The sequence below is a fragment of the Stenella coeruleoalba genome (assembly GCF_951394435.1).
Source record: "Stenella coeruleoalba genome assembly, chromosome: 1".
Taxonomy (NCBI): Eukaryota; Metazoa; Chordata; class Mammalia; order Artiodactyla; family Delphinidae; genus Stenella; species Stenella coeruleoalba.
In genome coordinates this window covers 81,681,703-81,698,851 of record NC_137169.1, presented here as the reverse complement: position 1 = coordinate 81,698,851, position 17,149 = coordinate 81,681,703, and the positions used below count along the sequence as shown (strand labels likewise).

The 17,149-nt window shown below is 37.3% G+C and overlaps 1 protein-coding gene and 1 pseudogene across 2 annotated transcripts in view; both read right to left on the bottom strand.

Annotated features, from left to right (window-relative positions):
* CCDC18 (coiled-coil domain containing 18) overlaps positions 1–17,149 on the bottom strand; it is a gene marked incomplete at its 5' end in the record, with an annotated part of 115,835 nt that overhangs the window by 12,843 nt on the left and 85,843 nt on the right. Inside the window, 3 exons of the mRNA XM_079913536.1 lie at positions 5,030–5,230; positions 8,997–9,134; positions 12,230–12,433. Coding sequence (XP_079769662.1) covers positions 5,030–5,230; positions 8,997–9,134; positions 12,230–12,433 — 543 coding nt within the window. The remainder of the gene's footprint in view (positions 1–5,029; positions 5,231–8,996; positions 9,135–12,229; positions 12,434–17,149) is intronic.
* On the bottom strand, positions 6,530–7,484 carry LOC307182280 (archaemetzincin-2-like; annotated as a pseudogene). The gene has a single exon. The product of its transcript is annotated as an archaemetzincin-2-like (transcript).

Below are 17,149 nucleotides of genomic sequence, written 5' to 3'. Positions count from 1 at the left end.
AGGGTCATTATATAATGATAAAGGGGTCAATCCAACAAAAGAATATAACATTTGTAAACATTTTGCACCTAAAAAACACAGGAGCACCTAAATATATAAAGCAAGCATTAACAGACAGCAACATATTAATGTAGGGGGCTTTAATATCCCAGTTTCATCAATGGATAGATCATCCAGACAGAAAATCAATACGAAAACATTGGACCTGAACTACAAGTTAGACCAAATGGACTTAACATTTACAGAACATTCCATCCAACACATGACAGGAGTGTACATATTCTTCTCAAGTGCATATGGAACATTCTCCAGGACAGATCATATGTTAGGTCACAAAACAAGTCTTAATAAATTTAAGAAGATTAAAATCATATCAAGCATCTTCCAACTACAGTGGTATAAAAGTAGAAATCAATTATAAGAAGAAAACTGGAAAATTCACCATTACTTGGAGATTAAACAACATGCTACATAACAACCAATGTGTCAAAGAATAAATCAACAGAGAAATTAAAATTATCTTAAGACAAATTAAAATGGAAATATAATACAACAAAGCTTATGGGATGCAGCAAAAGCAGACATAAGAGGGAAGTTTATAGCGATAAACGCCTACATTAAGAAACAAGAAAGATACCAAATAAAACAACCTAAATTTCTACCTTAGGAAATAAAAAAGGAAGAACAAACTAAGCCCAAAGTTAGTAGAAGGAAGGAAATGAATATCAGAGTGGAAATAAATTAAACAGTGACTAAAAAGACATAGAAAATATCAATGAAACTAAGAGCTGAGTTTTTAAAAAGATAAACACAATAGACAAACCTTTAGCAAGGCTTAACAAGAAAAAAAGAGAGAGAACTTAAATAAATAAAATCAGAAATGAAAGAGGAAATGTTACAACTTGACACCAAAAAAATACTAAGGATCAAAAGGGACTACTATGAACAATTATACACTAACAAATTGGTCAGCAAAGAAAAAAATAGGTAAAATCCTAGAAACATACAACTCAAGACTGAATCATGAAGAAAATATAAAATGAGATCTCAATAGACCAATTACTAGTAAGGAGATTGAATCAGTAATAATAATAATAAAAAAAAAATCTCCCAACAACAAAAGTCCAGAACCAAATGGCTTTATTGGTGAATTCTAACAAACATTTAAGAATTAATACCAATCCTCCTCAAACTAGTCTAAAGAAAAGAGATGGGAACATTTCCAAACTCATTTTACCAGGCCAGCATTCCCCTGATACCAAAACCAGACAAGGATGCCACAAGAAAAGAAAATTACAGGCCAACATCACTGATGAACATAGACATGAAAATCTTCAAAAAATATTAGCAAACTGAATGGCCAGCATCAAAAAAATCTACAAACAATAAATGCTGGAGATGGTGTGGAGAAAAGGGAACCCTCCTACACTGTTGGTGGGAATATAAATTGGTACAGCCACGATGGAGGTTCCTTAAAAAACTAAAAATAGAGCTACCATACAATTCAGCAATCCCACTCCTGAGCATATATCTGGAGGAAACCATAATTTGAAAGGATGCATCCACCCTGATGTTCATTGCAGCACTATTTACATCAGCCAAGACATGGAAGCAACCTAAATGTCCATCAACAGAGGAATGCATAAAGAAGATGTGGTACATATATACAATGGACTATTACTCAGCCACAAAAAGGAACGAAATAATGCCATCTGCAGTGACATGGATGGACCTAGAGACTGTCATACAGAGTGAAGTAAGTCAGAAGGAGAAAGACAAATATCATATAATATCACTTACATGTGGAATCTAGAAAAATGGTACAGATGAACTTATTTGCAAAGCAGAAACAGAATCACAGATATAGAAAAAAACTTATGGTTACCAAGGGGGGAAGGTAGGCAGATGGGATGAACTGGAAGATGGGGATTGACATATATACACTACTATAAATAAAATAGATGACAAATGAGAACCTACTGTCTAGCACAGGGAGCTCTACTCAGGGCTCTGTGGTGACCTAGATGGGAAGGGAATCTAAAAAAGAGTGGATGTATGTATATGTATAACTGATTCACTTTGCTGTACAGCAGAAACTAACACAACATTGTGAAGCAACTATACTCCAATATCACTTAATAAAAAAAAGTATTTTAAAAGAAATAAATATTTTTAAAAAATATTAGCAAACTGAATTCAACAATGCATTAAAAGAATCATATACCATGATCAAGTGGGATTAGGTCCAGGGACATAAGGATGGTTCAACATCTGCAAATCAATGAGATACCACATTAACAAAATGAAGGATAAAAGTCATATGATCATCTCAAAAGATGCAGAAAAAGCACCTGACAAAGTTCAATATCCATTCATGATGAAAATGCACAACACGTGGTTATAGGGGGAATGTACTCCAACATAATAAAGGTCATATATGACAAACCTACAGTTAACATATTACACAACTGTGAAAAACTGAAAGCATTTCCTTTAAAATCAGGAACAAGACAAGGATGCCAACTCTCACCACTTCTATTCAATACAGAATTGGGAGTCCTAGCCAGAGAAATTAGGGGGAAAAAAAAGGAATAGAAGGAATCCAAATTGGAAAGGAAGAAGTAAAACTGTAACTGTTTGTAAATGACAAGATATTATATATAGAAAACCCTAAAGATGCCATCAAAAAACTGTTAGAACTAGTAAATGAATTCAGTAAACAGCAGGATACAAAATCAGTATATAAAAATCTGTTGTACATCTATATATTAATAATGAATTATCAGAAAGAGAAATTAGTAAAATAATCCCATTTATAATTTCATCAAAAAGAATAAAACGCCTAGAAATACATTTATCCAAGGAGATGAAAAACCTGTACACTGAAAACTGTAAGACACTGATGAAAGAAACTGAAGAAGATACAAATAAATGGAAAGATATTCTTTGCTCATGAACTGGAATAATTAATATTGTGAAAATGTCCTTACTATCCTAAGTGATCTACAGATTCAATTCAACCCCCATCAAAATTCCAATGGCATTTTTCACAGAAATAGAACAAGGTATCCTAAAATTTGTATGCAACCACAAAAGACCCCAAATAGCCAAAGCAATCTTGAAGAAGAACAAAGCTGGAAGCATCACACTTCCTGATTGCAAACCATGTTACAAAGCTATAGTATAGTACATATTAGCATAGAAATGGACACATAGATCAATGGAACAGAATAGATGGCCCAGAAATAAACCCATGCATGTATAGCCAATTAATTCATGACAAAGGAGCTAAGAATATACAATACAATGGAAAGAACAGTATCTTCAATGAATGGTGCTGGCAAAATTGGAGAGCCAGATGTAAAAAAATGAAACTGGACCCCGATCCTACACTATACACAAAAATCAACTCAAACTGTATTCAAAACTTAAATTTATGACCTGAAACCATAAAACTCTTATAAGAAAAAACACGGGGTAAGCACCTTGATATCAGGCGTGGTGATGATTTTTTGGATTTGACACTAAAAGCAAAGGCAACAAAAGCAAAAATAAAAAAGAGGGACTCTATAAACTAAAAAGCTTCTGCACAGCAATGGAAACCAATAAAATGAAAAGGCAACCTACAGAATGGGAAAAAATATTTGCAAATCATTTACTGATAAGGAGTTAATATCCAAAATACCTAAAGAACTCATACAACTCAAAAGCAAAGAAACAATCTAATTAAAAAATGGGCAGAGGAAATGAATATACATTTTTTTCAAAGAAGATATACAAAGAGCCAATAGGTACATGAAAAGGTACTCAATATCACTAACCATCTGGGAAATGCATATCAAAATCAAATGAGATATCACCTTATACTGTTAGAATGGCTATCATCAAAAAGACATCAAAAAGAGATGAGTGTTGGCAAGGGTGTGGAAAAAAGGGAGCCCCTGTGCACTGTTGGTGGGCATGTAAACTGGTACAGCCATTAAGGAAAACAGCATGAAGCTTCCCCCCAAAATTAAAGATAGAACTATCATTCGATCCAGCAATACCACTTCTGGGTATATATTCAAAGGGAATGAAAACAGGTTATCAGAGATATCTGTACTCCTATGTTCATTGCAGCATTATTCACAATAGCTCAGATAAGGAAAAAACCTAAGTGCCCATCAACGGATGAATGGATAAAGAAGATGTGGTACTACCAAACGTAAAATAGATAGCTAGTGGGAAGCAGCCACATAGCACAGGGAGATCAGCTCGGTGTTTTGTGACCACCTAGAGAGGTGGGATAGGGAGGGTGGGAGGGAGGGAGACACAAGAGGAAAGAGATATGGGGACATATGTATATTTATAACTGATTCACTTCGTTAAAAAGCAGAAACTAACACACCATTGTAAAGCAGTTATACTCTAACAAAGATGTTAAAAAAAAAAAAGATGTGGTAAATATACATACAATGGAATATACAATATGCCCTTTGGAACAACATGAATGGACCTTGAGGGCATTATGCTAAGTGAAATAAAACAGAGAAAGACAAATACTGCATGATATCACTTATATGTGGAATCTTAAAAAAAAAAAAAGTCAAACTCATAGAAACAGTGAGCAGGAAAGTGGTTGCCAGAGGCTGGGTGGTGGGGGAAATAGGAGAGGTTGCTAACAGGGTACAACCTTTCAGGTATAAGATGACTAAAGTCTGAGGGATCTAATATATAACATGATGACTACAGTTGGTAACACTAGTTGTATAATTGAAATTTGCTGAAAGATTAGAACTTGAATGTTCTCACACACACACACAAAATTTTTTTTAAGTTCATGGTTGAACGTAAATTATTTCTCCTGTGGTAATATGATACATATCAAATTAATAATGTCCAAATTCAGTGTCTTCTAAATAAAGTGCATTTTATTCAAATAGGTCAATTTTTGGTTATTTAGTCCTCTACAAACTACAAGGATGGGAAAATAAGTCATAAATTTACTTCATTATAGTTCTGCTTTATGTACTTTTATATGTTTACTTACTTTAATAAGTAATGCTTCGTTTATAGCTTCAATTACTTTATTCCTGTCTTGGACTTGCTGATGCAAATTGCTTATAGTGTCCTGAGCTTCTTTTAATTCTAGTTTTGTTTTCTCTAACTGTTCATTTAGTTGCTGAACAGAAGTCTTTTGAGAATCAGCAGTAATCTTCCACTTTGCATGCTTCTCCTGATGTGAAATCATCTACATAGCCCCAAAATTGAAAAGGAAAGGAAGAAAGAAAACAGGGTGAAGTTGGTTTCAACAACATTCTAATACTTTCCATTTCCACTTAAATGAAAGTAAATTCTGTTTGTAGTTACAAACATGATTTCTCAACAAATAACATACTAGAGGGAAAAAGGGGAGAAGGAACCCATAGTTTTAAATTTACTTAAGAACAGTTAACGAAATACCATGGACTGCTTTTGGATCCTGATTTGAACAAATCAGCTATAAAGACATTTTTGTGATAACTGAGGAAATCTGAACAATGATTGGATGTATGATGATATTAAGGAATTAAAGTCAATTTTTAGGTGTAATAATAGCATTGTGGTTATGTTTTTTTAAAATAGCCCTCATCCGACTTCCCTGATGGCGCAGTGGTTAACAATCCACCTGCCAATGCAGGGACACGGGTTCGAACCCTGGTCCGGGAAGATCCCACATGTCTCAGAGCAACTAAGCCCGTGCACCACAACTACTGAACCTGCACTCTAGAGCCTGCGAGCCACAACTACTGAAGCCCGCGTGCCTAGAGCCTGTGCTCTGCAACAAGAGAAGCCACCGCAATGAGAAGCCTGCACACCGCAATGAAGACCCAACGCAGCCAAAAATAAAAATAAATAAATAAATTTATTAAAATAGTCCGTATCTTTTAGAAATGTTTACTGATGAAACAATCATGTTTGGGATTTGCTTCAAAACAATATGTGATATGTGGGGGAATGTGGGGAAGGGAAGAAAGGGAAGTGAGTGAGGTTAAAGATATGGTGACCATACTTCCCAGTTTGCCTACAGCTGTCTAGGTTTTATGCCTGGTATCCTGGTGTAGTTACTAATAGCACCCTTTTTCATTCTCAAAAGTATTTCCTTTTAGATAAAAGAGATGGTCGACATACTTATAGATCAAATCAAATTGGCCGTGAGTTGATAATTACTGAAGTTGAACAATATATAGGAAGAGTTATACTATTCTGCTTTTGAATATGTTTAAAATTTTCCATAATAAAGTTTAAAAAAATCTCATTTTCATTGAAAAAAAATCAGGAGTTTTGCAATTAAATAACTTTTCTGACAACTCTGAAACCTGTATTTTAAAAATTAGTTAAAAATTATTGATCTCCTTTCCTATTACTTTAATGACATATCCTCTCATTTTTATATTCAACCAACATACACACTTTAAAAAAATCTTTGTTAAGAACAACAACAAAAAAACCTATATATATATTTTTTAACCTGTAAGTATTTATTTTAATTACTCCTATTTGAAGGTCCTTATTTTTGGAAAATAGCAAGGCATTTTATTATCCACTCTTTCCATTCCTTAAAGGCTTCTACAGGTTTTGGCAAATTCACATTATCCTCATGACTATGTTTTGGAGGGAGGTGTGTCAGCAGATTCATCTTCAATCCACCTCACCAGCGCTTTGTACCCTTCCACAGTGCTACAACCAATAGCATGCTGTAACTTGTGTAAACAGATAGGGTAAAAGTTTAGGGGGCACTGGTCAGCTTTTCCCAAATCTTTGGAACCTTGCATTAGATGTTCAAGCCACTGGCAGTGTTAAAGTCCAAATCTGTGTCCAACCTCATGGGTTAAAGTCTTATAGGATCAAAGTGGCAAAACACTAGTCATTTCAGGAATGTAATAGTTATCAAAAATTGAATAGTCGTTTGAAGGTGTTCTCTGCAGCTTCTTTACCTTGCCTTCATAAGATAAACTATTAAAAAAACGCCATACCTGACAAGGCTGAATATCCCCATACCATCTGTTAAAGAGGCCTGTCCAAAGGCAAAATTCCAGGGAATCTCTTGGGTAATGCTCAGTGTTATTCCCACAACACAGAAGGCATCTTTAGGCTTCTAATTTTTTAGAACTTCAGGGTATGCCCTGCATGAATTTGTAGGTTTTGGATGTTATCACTGACTCTAAAAGAACACCTTGCAGAGACAGGAACTGGTTCTAGGAGCTTTACTGTCAAGCCACAGAAAAATGCTTCACAGTAGCCCTTGAGTCATTTAATATATTCTTGACTGATAACTCTGGTGTTTCCTAGAGATCCAATGCACTGTATATAAATACTGCATTTCTCTGGAGAGGGTGTCTTTCTGTAAGGATCACTGAAAAACTTTTCAAAAGTCTTGGGGAGCCTCAGGATGGGAGGTATCCAATCTGATCACGAATGCAAGATGGGTCCAAAGGTATCACCCTCTGGCTGGAAGTCTTCATTTATCAAAAGCTGTTCCACCAGCACCTAACTTTTACTGTGACACAAGTGCTGGGTTCTTAAGATGAGAGCTGTTTTTAGTGTCTGTTTAGAGTTCCATACTGTTTGCATAATGAAAGGTCTCTTCCATTCACATCGTGTTCCTATGTAGAGCTTTCATTTTTCTGTCTGAATGGGTTAAACAGCTGTTTCACCACGAGGCTTAAAAGGACCAGCATGTCTGGGGCCTGACTGGAAAAGCATTGTGCTGGGTGCCTTCATCCCCGACAGGCCTCCAAGACACCAGCTGCAGCCCCTGTGCGAGTATCCATATTAGGTGTTTTTATATGATGCATATAAAATATTAATACCAGATATTAAACAGCAATACTAGAACCAATTTTTACAATTCATTTTATGTACTATTGCTTATAAATAATTTCAGGATGCTTATAAAACTAAAAGTAAAAAATTGGATGATTAAAATAAAAGTAGAAATTCAGACCATGTAATAAAAGCATACTGAGTAGTTCCTGGCAAATACTTGAGATGGACCAATTATTACTGATGGTCACTAAGATGACCAGCTAATATCAAATAATTATGCTGAACTCATCAGCATTCACATTTGTCTCTAAAGACCAAAGGTTGTAATCTCTTGGCCTGAGGACTGGATTCAGCTTGCAAATGTGTTTTGTTTGGCAGACAATGTTTTCAAAGAGATTTGACTCTAAATGCATTTAAACAAGACATGGTGACCACAAACCCAACTTATCCCTCACAAAGATGTTACCAAACTCCCTAGAAATGAGTTTAATATAAATATATTTGCAACCATTGCCATACGGAAAAATGCTTTATTAGAACTTCATAAGTAATTTATTCAGATCTTAAACATAAATTCTGGATATCTTCAAATATAGTTTTTAAAAAGACAAGAAATGCTATTCTAATGGGTGACACTGCCCATTTCTATAAAGGCTCAGGACACATGGATAGATAAAAAGTATTGTACTGCCTCTCTAACTTACTATCAGAGCAAATGTTGAAAATTACAACACATTAATAGATCTACATCACATGAAACAGCTTATATTGGTTATTAAATACCTCCAGTTAGTTTTGGCAAGCGCTATTTTATAACCAATGATACAATGATAATGATGTGCCAGGCTCTGGTGTAAGAACTTTAACTACACTAATTCATTTAATCCTCAGCACAGTTTTATGAAATAGATAGCATTATTATATCCATTTTAGTTAAAGATGTTAAGTTAGTTGCCCAAGGTTACATAAGTGTCAAGTAATGAGCTGTGATTTAGAACCAGGATGCCTGGCTAAAGAATTCAACCTCTTAACCCCACAGAATATTAGTTCACTGGATATGAAGCAAAAGTTATACGTTTAGGATACCAGAAATGGAAGACCACATGTATTACTCTATAATGAACATTTAAGAGCTAGACTTATACTTTGTTCAGATAGATCAACACACTTTAGCAGGGGGTAATAGAACAAATTAAATTTTTATTTACCTCTAGATGATAAGCTTCTTTGACAGATTCTACTTCTGCTGACAATTTCTTGATTTCTGCTTGCATTCTTACTTCTAACTGAGCTTCACGTACTTGAGAAGCCCCCAACTCTTCAGCTAAATGTTTTCCATGAGCTTCCTTAAAATGACATATTAAGTAAAGGTTACATTACTTGTTTATTTGGCTATTATAGCTAAACAACTCACCACATTTATAGAAGTATCTTAATCTTTTATAATACTATGTACTCATACACAGTTACCATATTAAATGTACACTTTAAAAAATGTATTAATCTAGATTTTAATCTAGATCTTTAAGAGAGTACTAATGGGAAAGTATCAGTATATTGTTTGTTATCATAATATAATAGAAGTTCACTAACCAATGCATTTTGTAAAATAAACTAATAACCACAGAACACTGAACTTTGGCAGATAATAGTCTGCTCTTAGGTATGGGTATGCATTTTTGCTCACCAGATGTGCTGTTTGCTTATCTACAGTCAGTTGTGTATTTATCCAGACCTATTTATGCTAGTTGTGTTTGTGACTACAATTATGTAGTTTTATTATACATTATGAACATTGATGAAATATGCATGTAAAATGAATGTTTTTATATGAAAACTAAGTTATATGCTTTGAGACAATTCAATGAGTGAGTCACAAACATTTGCTACCCAATTAGAACCAGTCAGGATAGTTGTAAAATATTGTGTGAAATCCCATAAAAAATACGAGATGCTATCCTCTGATTCACAAATGTCTTTCAATTCTTTTTCCATTTTAAGAAACTAAAATTGGAAACTATAGATGATGGAATATGAGTATGGTTTATGCAAGAAAGACTAGGTGGAATTTTAATCAAGTGACCCTACCATACACCAAAAACCAAGATTTGGTCCCACATTAAAAGATTAACGCATGAATGTAAACTTAGATTTTTGGGTTAAAATATAATACTTAAAGTGTCATTTTTTAAAAATAAATGTATTTATTTTGTTTATTTATTATTTTTGGCTGCATTGGGTCTTCGTTGCTGCGCGGGCTTTCTCTAGTTGCGGCGAGCGGGGGCTACTCTTCGTTGTGGTGAGCGGGCTTCTCACTGTGGTGGCTTCTCTTGTTGCGAAGCACGGGCTCTAGTCACGCCCGTGCTTCTAGTTGAGGCACGGGGGCTCAGGAGTTGTGGCGCACGGGCCTAGTTGCTCTGCAGCACGTGGGATATTCCTGGACCAGGGCTTGAACCTGTGTCTCCTGCGTTGGCAGGTGGATTCTTAACCACTGTGCCACCAGGGAAGCCCTAAAGTGTCATTTTTTTTTTTAATGTTTATTTATTTATTTATCTTTTGCTGCGTTGGGGCTGCATTGGGTCTTCATTTTTTCTTTTTTTTTTTATGCGGTACGCGGGCCTCTCACTGTTGTGGCCTCTCCCGTTGCGGAGCACAGGCTCCAGATGCACAGGCTCAGCGGCCATGGCTCACGGGCCCAGCCGCTCTGCAGCATGTGGGATCTTCCCGGACTGGGGCACAAACCCGTGTCCCCTGCATCGGCAGGCGGACTCTCAACCACTGTGCCACCAGGGAAGCCCTGGGTCTTCGTTTTTGCGTGCGGGCTGTCTTTAGCTGCGTCAAGCATGGGCAACTCTTGGTTGCGGTGCAAGTGTTTCTCATTGTGGTGGCTTTTCTTGTGGAGCACTGGCTCTAGGTGCGTGGGCTTCAGTAGTTGTGGCTTGTAGGCTCTAGAGAGCAGGCTCAGTAGTTGTGATGCACGCGTTTAGTTGCTCTGCAGCATGTGGGATCTTCCAGGACCAGGACTCGAACCCATGTCACCTGCATCAGCAGGCAGATTCTTAACCACTGCGCCACCAGGGAAGGCCTAAAATGTCATTTTTAATAATTCCCCACTTTCACTTACTTATTTGATTAACTGAGCTTAGTTTATCAGATAAAATCAATTATACTACATTTAGATACTATTGATAAGGACAGAAATGAGATAAAAGATAGCCTCCCTTTTCCTAGTAGACTCCCATGTGCCTGACATTCTAGTAAAAATTCCCTGTATATTTATTATTAGTCTAACCACCCAGAAATGTGAATAAAAATGTCATTAGGTTAACCAAGGCTAAATGTAAAAACATTTTCAGTCAATTCCCATACTGAATTAGTAACCATAATAGAAAGCAGAAAAATCACAAGAACTTTTCTAGAATACCAATAAACACATTTTTTTCGAAGTCTAAGTAATTAACTCACATATATCAATCTAAATATTTTTAAGCCAAGTTGTTAACTTTCTATCTAATACTAGGGAAATACAATCTATATTAGTGCTCTTGCTATTTAAAAGCTCTTTTCCTCCCCAAGGGTTCTGGACTGCAGGTTTCTAACAGTTATAAATTTAGATAGTCAGTTTTCATATATGAATGGCTACAAATGTAAAAAGTTTTTACTAAAAAAGGTTTATTAGAGACTTCCCTGGTGGTCCAGTGGTAAAGAATCCGCCTTACAATGCAGGGGACGCGGGTTCGATTCCTGGTCAGGGAACTAAGAGCACACATGCTGCGGGGCAACTAAGCCAGTGTGCCACAATTACTGAGCTCGCGTGCCTCAACTAGAGCCCGCGTGCCGCAAGCTACAGAACCCATGCGCCCTGGAGCCCAAGCGCCACAACTACCGAGCCCACGCACCCTGGAGCCTGCATGCCACAACTAGAGAGAAGCCCACGTGCCGCAACGAAGAGCCTGTGTGCTGCAATGAAAGATCCCACATGCCTCAATGAAGATCCCGTGTGCTGCAACTAAGACACAATGCAGCCAAAAATAAATTATATTAAATAAATAAATAATGAATAAATCTTTTAAAAAAGATTTATTAGATTTATTTTTTTTGTTTGAGTGATAGCTCAAATTCACTTGAAAGTCTGAAAGTGCTTTATAACTCATTTTATTGAAAACTAATTAGTTTGACTAATACTCAGTTCTGAGAGACTTCCAAGTTACACTACAATGCTGTGCTAAATATAACAGTTTTTTAAAAAATTTGGGTAAAATACACATAACATAAAATTTACCACCTTAATCATTTTTAAGTGTAAAATTTGGTGGTATTAAATACATTCACATTGTTGTGGAACACAATTAACTTTTGTAAGAACTATATTCTATAGTCGAAAAAGTAAAGGTTAAAAATTTTAGTATTTTCAGTAAGGTAAAATTAGAATAGGGATTACTTTCTCTTTAGAGAGTTGCTTTATTTCCTCCAGTTCACTTGACAGCCTTTCTACTTCTCTCTGTGCTTGCACTTGTTGACGATGAGCCTCCACCAATTCTGTATGAGAGTTCTGCAAATGCTCCCGAGATAGCCTCAATTCTTGCTCCAAATCTATGGCCTCCTTGTACTGAGTTGCAATGTACTGTTCCTGCTCTTTCATAACCTGAAATGCACAAGATATTTGTAGGTTTCAAAATAAAATGATACAGATAACCTATTCTTACTCTGATTTCTCTTTTAATAAATGACTTAACCCCTCCCAACTAAACCTCTATATAATTTAACATATAATGAATATCATCCACTGTGAAACTAACATTCGAAAATGTTTTCTTTTTTAATGATAAAAAAATGACAAAAGTACTGTAATAAATCTGGGACTCACTGGTATATTTTACATGACTTTAATATGCAAGCTGCATAATCCTTTAACATTATGATGCAACATCACAGAATATATAATAATATAAAGAGAAGAAAGACGTTAATATTTCATTATCCATGTCAAAGATGGAGAATATACTGGCGTGAATAATCAAAACCTACCACTAACCCACACAGCTTGGTTAAGGGTGATCTTATTCACTGCAAAAGGGAAATTTGTTATTGGGACTACTACTCCTTCTGAAAACCTTTTACATTCCTCAGTTAAATCCCTAGTAAAGTATTATTTCTTAGAGAAAAAGAAATCAGTAAAAAGTAAATTAGTTCTAAATTGGCTCAGTGAGGTAGATTAGATGGTAGATAATGACGCTTGACTTTAGGGCTGATAAGAAGGAAAGAAACCAGTACAAATCACTAGGACCCTAATGTCTAGAATGGGGGCCTAAGGTCCAACAGTGTTGTATATCAGTATAAATCTCATGTAAATATTTTTAGCCAGCCCTTGTTAAGGAACATGAAATGATTGAGCCAGTAACCTTTCTTTTTTCTCACTGGGGCCCAAACTTGGTCTCAGAGACCCTGCTTAATTTATGTATTGATATATAATCCAACAAATATTTATTCATGCTTATTATGTGATATGTACTATTCTAGGTGTTGAGGATAAAGGAGTGAACAGAGGAGACAAAGTGGCTACCCTTGTGGAGTTTATATTCAACTGGAAGAGACAGATAATCAATTAATCAAACACAATAAAGAGCTATATATTGATATTAAGTTTTAAAGTTGAGTATAGTATTTAAAAACAAAAAAAAGTTACATCCATGAGAGCTCTTAGAAACAAATTCACTTTTAAAAGAAGGCAAGTGGGTGGAATGAGTTCAGTAGTCAACACACATGCAAACTGATGATATGAAGTCATCAAACTTTATCTGGCAACTCAATGTACTTGGCCTCAATAAAATACAACTATCTGTTAATTCATTCTCTGGATAGAGTCCCTCAAGGACAAAGGAGTGCATCCTATTAATATCTGATCTTCAGTTCTATCACATAGTAGGTTCTCAATTAAAACATACATATATTTATTGATCAAGTGAGCATATATCATGGATTTACTATGTGAGAGATATGCAAATGCCTATAAGGAATATAAAGACAAATAAGATGATAACCTCACCTATAATCAGAACATCAGAATAAAGTAATTAATAAGATAAGGAAAATAGTAGGTATCTGGCACAAATAATTAGCCTAAAAATACTTATGGCACAGTTTCTGTGCATACTAAATACCAATCACATACTAAAACCAATCAGTTTAAAATATAAAGATTTTAGACGAGGGGAAGATGGCGGAAGAGTAAGACGCGGAGATCACCTTCCTCCCCACAGATACACCAGAAATACATCTACACGTGGAACAACTCCTACAGAACACCTACTGAACGCTGGCAGAAGACCTCGGCCCTCCCAAAAGGCAAGAAACTCCCCACGTACCTGGGTAGGGCAAAAGAAAAAACAGAGACAAAAGAATAGGGACGGGACCTGCACCAGGGGGAGGGAGCTGTGAAGGAGGAAAGGTTTCCACACACTAGGAAGCCCCTACGCAGGTGGAGACTGCCGGTGGCGGAGGGGGAAAGCTTCGGAGCCGCGAAGGAGAGCGCAGCAACAGGGGTGCGGAGGGCAAAGCGGCGAGATTCCCGCACAGAGGATCGGTGCCGATCGGCACTCACCAGCCCGAGAGGCTTGTCTGCTCACCCACCAGAGGACTGGGGTTGGCGGCTTGAACATAGCCTGAAGGGGTTAGTGCACCACGGCTAGCCGGGAGGGAGTCCGGGGAAAAGTCTGGACCTACCGAAGAGGCAAGAGACTTTTTCTTCCGTCTTTGTTTCCCGGTGTGCGATGAGAGGGGATTAAGAGCGCTGCTAAAAGGAGCTCCAGAGACGGGCTCGAGCCACAGCTAAAAGCGCGGACCCCAGAGACCTGCATGAGACGCTAAGGCTGCTGCTGCCGCCACCAAGAAGGCTGTCTGCGAGCGCAGGTCACTATCCACACCCCCCTTCTGAAGAGCCTGTGCAGCCTGCCACTGCCAGGGTCCCGGGATCCAGAAACAACTTCCCCGGGAGAACGCACGGCACGCCTCAGGCTGGTGCAACACCACGCCGGCCTCTGCCACCGCAGGCCCGCCCCACACTCCGTGCCCCTTCCTCCCTCTGGCCTGAGTGAGCCACAGCCCCCGACTCAGCGGCTCCTTTAACCCTGTCCTGTCTGAGCGAAGAACAGATGCACTCTTGTGACCTACATGCGGGGGGGGCAAATCCAAAACTGAGCCCCTGGGAGCTGTGAGAACAAAGAAGAGAAAGGGAAATCTCTCCCAGCAGCCTCAGAAGCAGCGGATTAAAGCTCCACAATCAACTTGATGTACCCTGCATCTGTGAATACATGAATAGAAAACAAATCATCCCATTTTGAGGAGGTGGACTTTGAGAGCAAGATTTATGATTTTTCCCCCTTTCCTCTTTTTGTGAATGTGTATGTGTATGCTTCTGTGTGACATTTTGTCTGTATAGCTTTGCTTCCACCATTTGTCCTAGGGTTCTATCCGTCTGTTTTTTTCTTTTTAATTTTTTTTCTTAATAATTATTTTTTATTTTAATAACTGTATTTAATTTTATGTTATCTTCTTTCTTTCTTTCCTTCCCTCCCTCCTTTAGACAATGAATCATCCCAAATTGAGGAGATGGACTTTGAGAGCAAGATTTATGATTTTTTCCCCTTTTCCTCTTTTTGTGAGTGTGTATGTGTATACTTCTGTGTGAGATTCTGTCTGTAGAGCTTTGCTTCCACCATTTGTCCTAGGGTTCTATCCATCCGTTTTTTTTTTTTAATAATTATTTTTTATTTTAATAACTTTATTATATTTTATCTTATTTTATTTTACTTTATCTTTTCTTTTTCTTCTTCCTTCCCTCCTTCCTTCCTTCCTCCCTCCCTCCTTTCTTTCTTTCTTTCCTTCTTTCTTTCTACTTCTACTAATTCTTTCTTTCTACTTTTTCTCCCTTTTATTCTGAGCCGTGTGGATGAAAGGCTCTTGGTGCTGCAGCCAGGAGTCAGTGCTGTGCCTCTGAGGTGGGAGAGCCAACTTTAGGACACTGGTCCACAAGAGACCTCCCAGCTCCACATAATATCAAATGGCGAAAATCTCCCAATGATCTCCATCTCAACACCAGCACCCAGCTTCACTCAACAACCAGCAAGTTACAGTGCTGGACACCCTATACCAAACAACTAGCAAGACAAGAACACAACTCCACCCATTAGCAGAGAGGCTGCCTAAAATCATAAGTCTACAGACACCCCAAAACACCCCACCAGACGTGGACCTGCCCACCAGAAAGACAAGATCCAGCCTCATCCACCAGAACACAGGCACTAGTCCCCTCCACCAGGAAGCCTACACAACCCATTGAACCAACCTTAGCCATTGGGGACAGACACCAAAAACAAAGGGAACTACGAACCAGCAGCCTGCAAAAAGGAGACTCCAAACTCAGTAAGATAAGCAAAATGAGAAGACAGAAAAACACACAGCAGATGAAGGAGCAAGATAAAAACCCACCAGACCTAACAAATGAAGAGGAAATAGGCAGTCTACCTGAAAAAGAATTCAGAATAATGATAGTAAAGATGATCCAAAATCTTGGAAATAGAATAGACAAAATGCAAGAAACATTTAACAAGGACCTAGAAGAACTAAAGAGGAAACAAGCAACGATGAACAACACAATAAATGAAATGAAAAATACTCTAGATGGGATCAATAGCAGAATAACTGAGGCAGAAGAACAGATAAGTGACCTGGAAGATCAAATAGTGGAAATAACTACTGCAGAGCAGAATAAAGAAAAAAGAATGAAAAGAACTGAGGACAGTCTCAGAGACCTCTGGGACAACATTAAACACACCAACATTCGAATTATAGGGGTCCCAGAAGAAGAAGAGAAAAAGAAAGGGACTGACAAAATATTTGAAGATATTATAGATGAAAAGTTCCCTAATATGGGAAAGGAAATAGTTAATCAAGTCCAGGAAGCACAGAGAGTCCCATACAGGATAAATCCAAGGAGAAATATGCCAAGACACATATTAATCAAACTGTCAAAAATTAAATACAAAGAAAACATATTAAAAGCAACAAGGGAAAAACAACAAATAACACATAAAGGAATCCCCATAAGGTTAACAGCTGATCTTTCAGCAGAAACGCTGCAAGCCAGAAGGGACTGGCAGGACACATTTAAAGTGATGAAGGAGAAAAATCTGCAACCAAGATTACTCTACCCAGCAAGGATCTCATTCAGATTTGATGGAAAAATTAAAACCTTTACAGACAAGCAAAAGCTGAGAGAGTTCAGCACCACCAAACCAGCTTTACAACAAATGCTAAAGGAACTTCTCTAGGCAAGAAACACAAGAGAAGGAAAAGACCTACA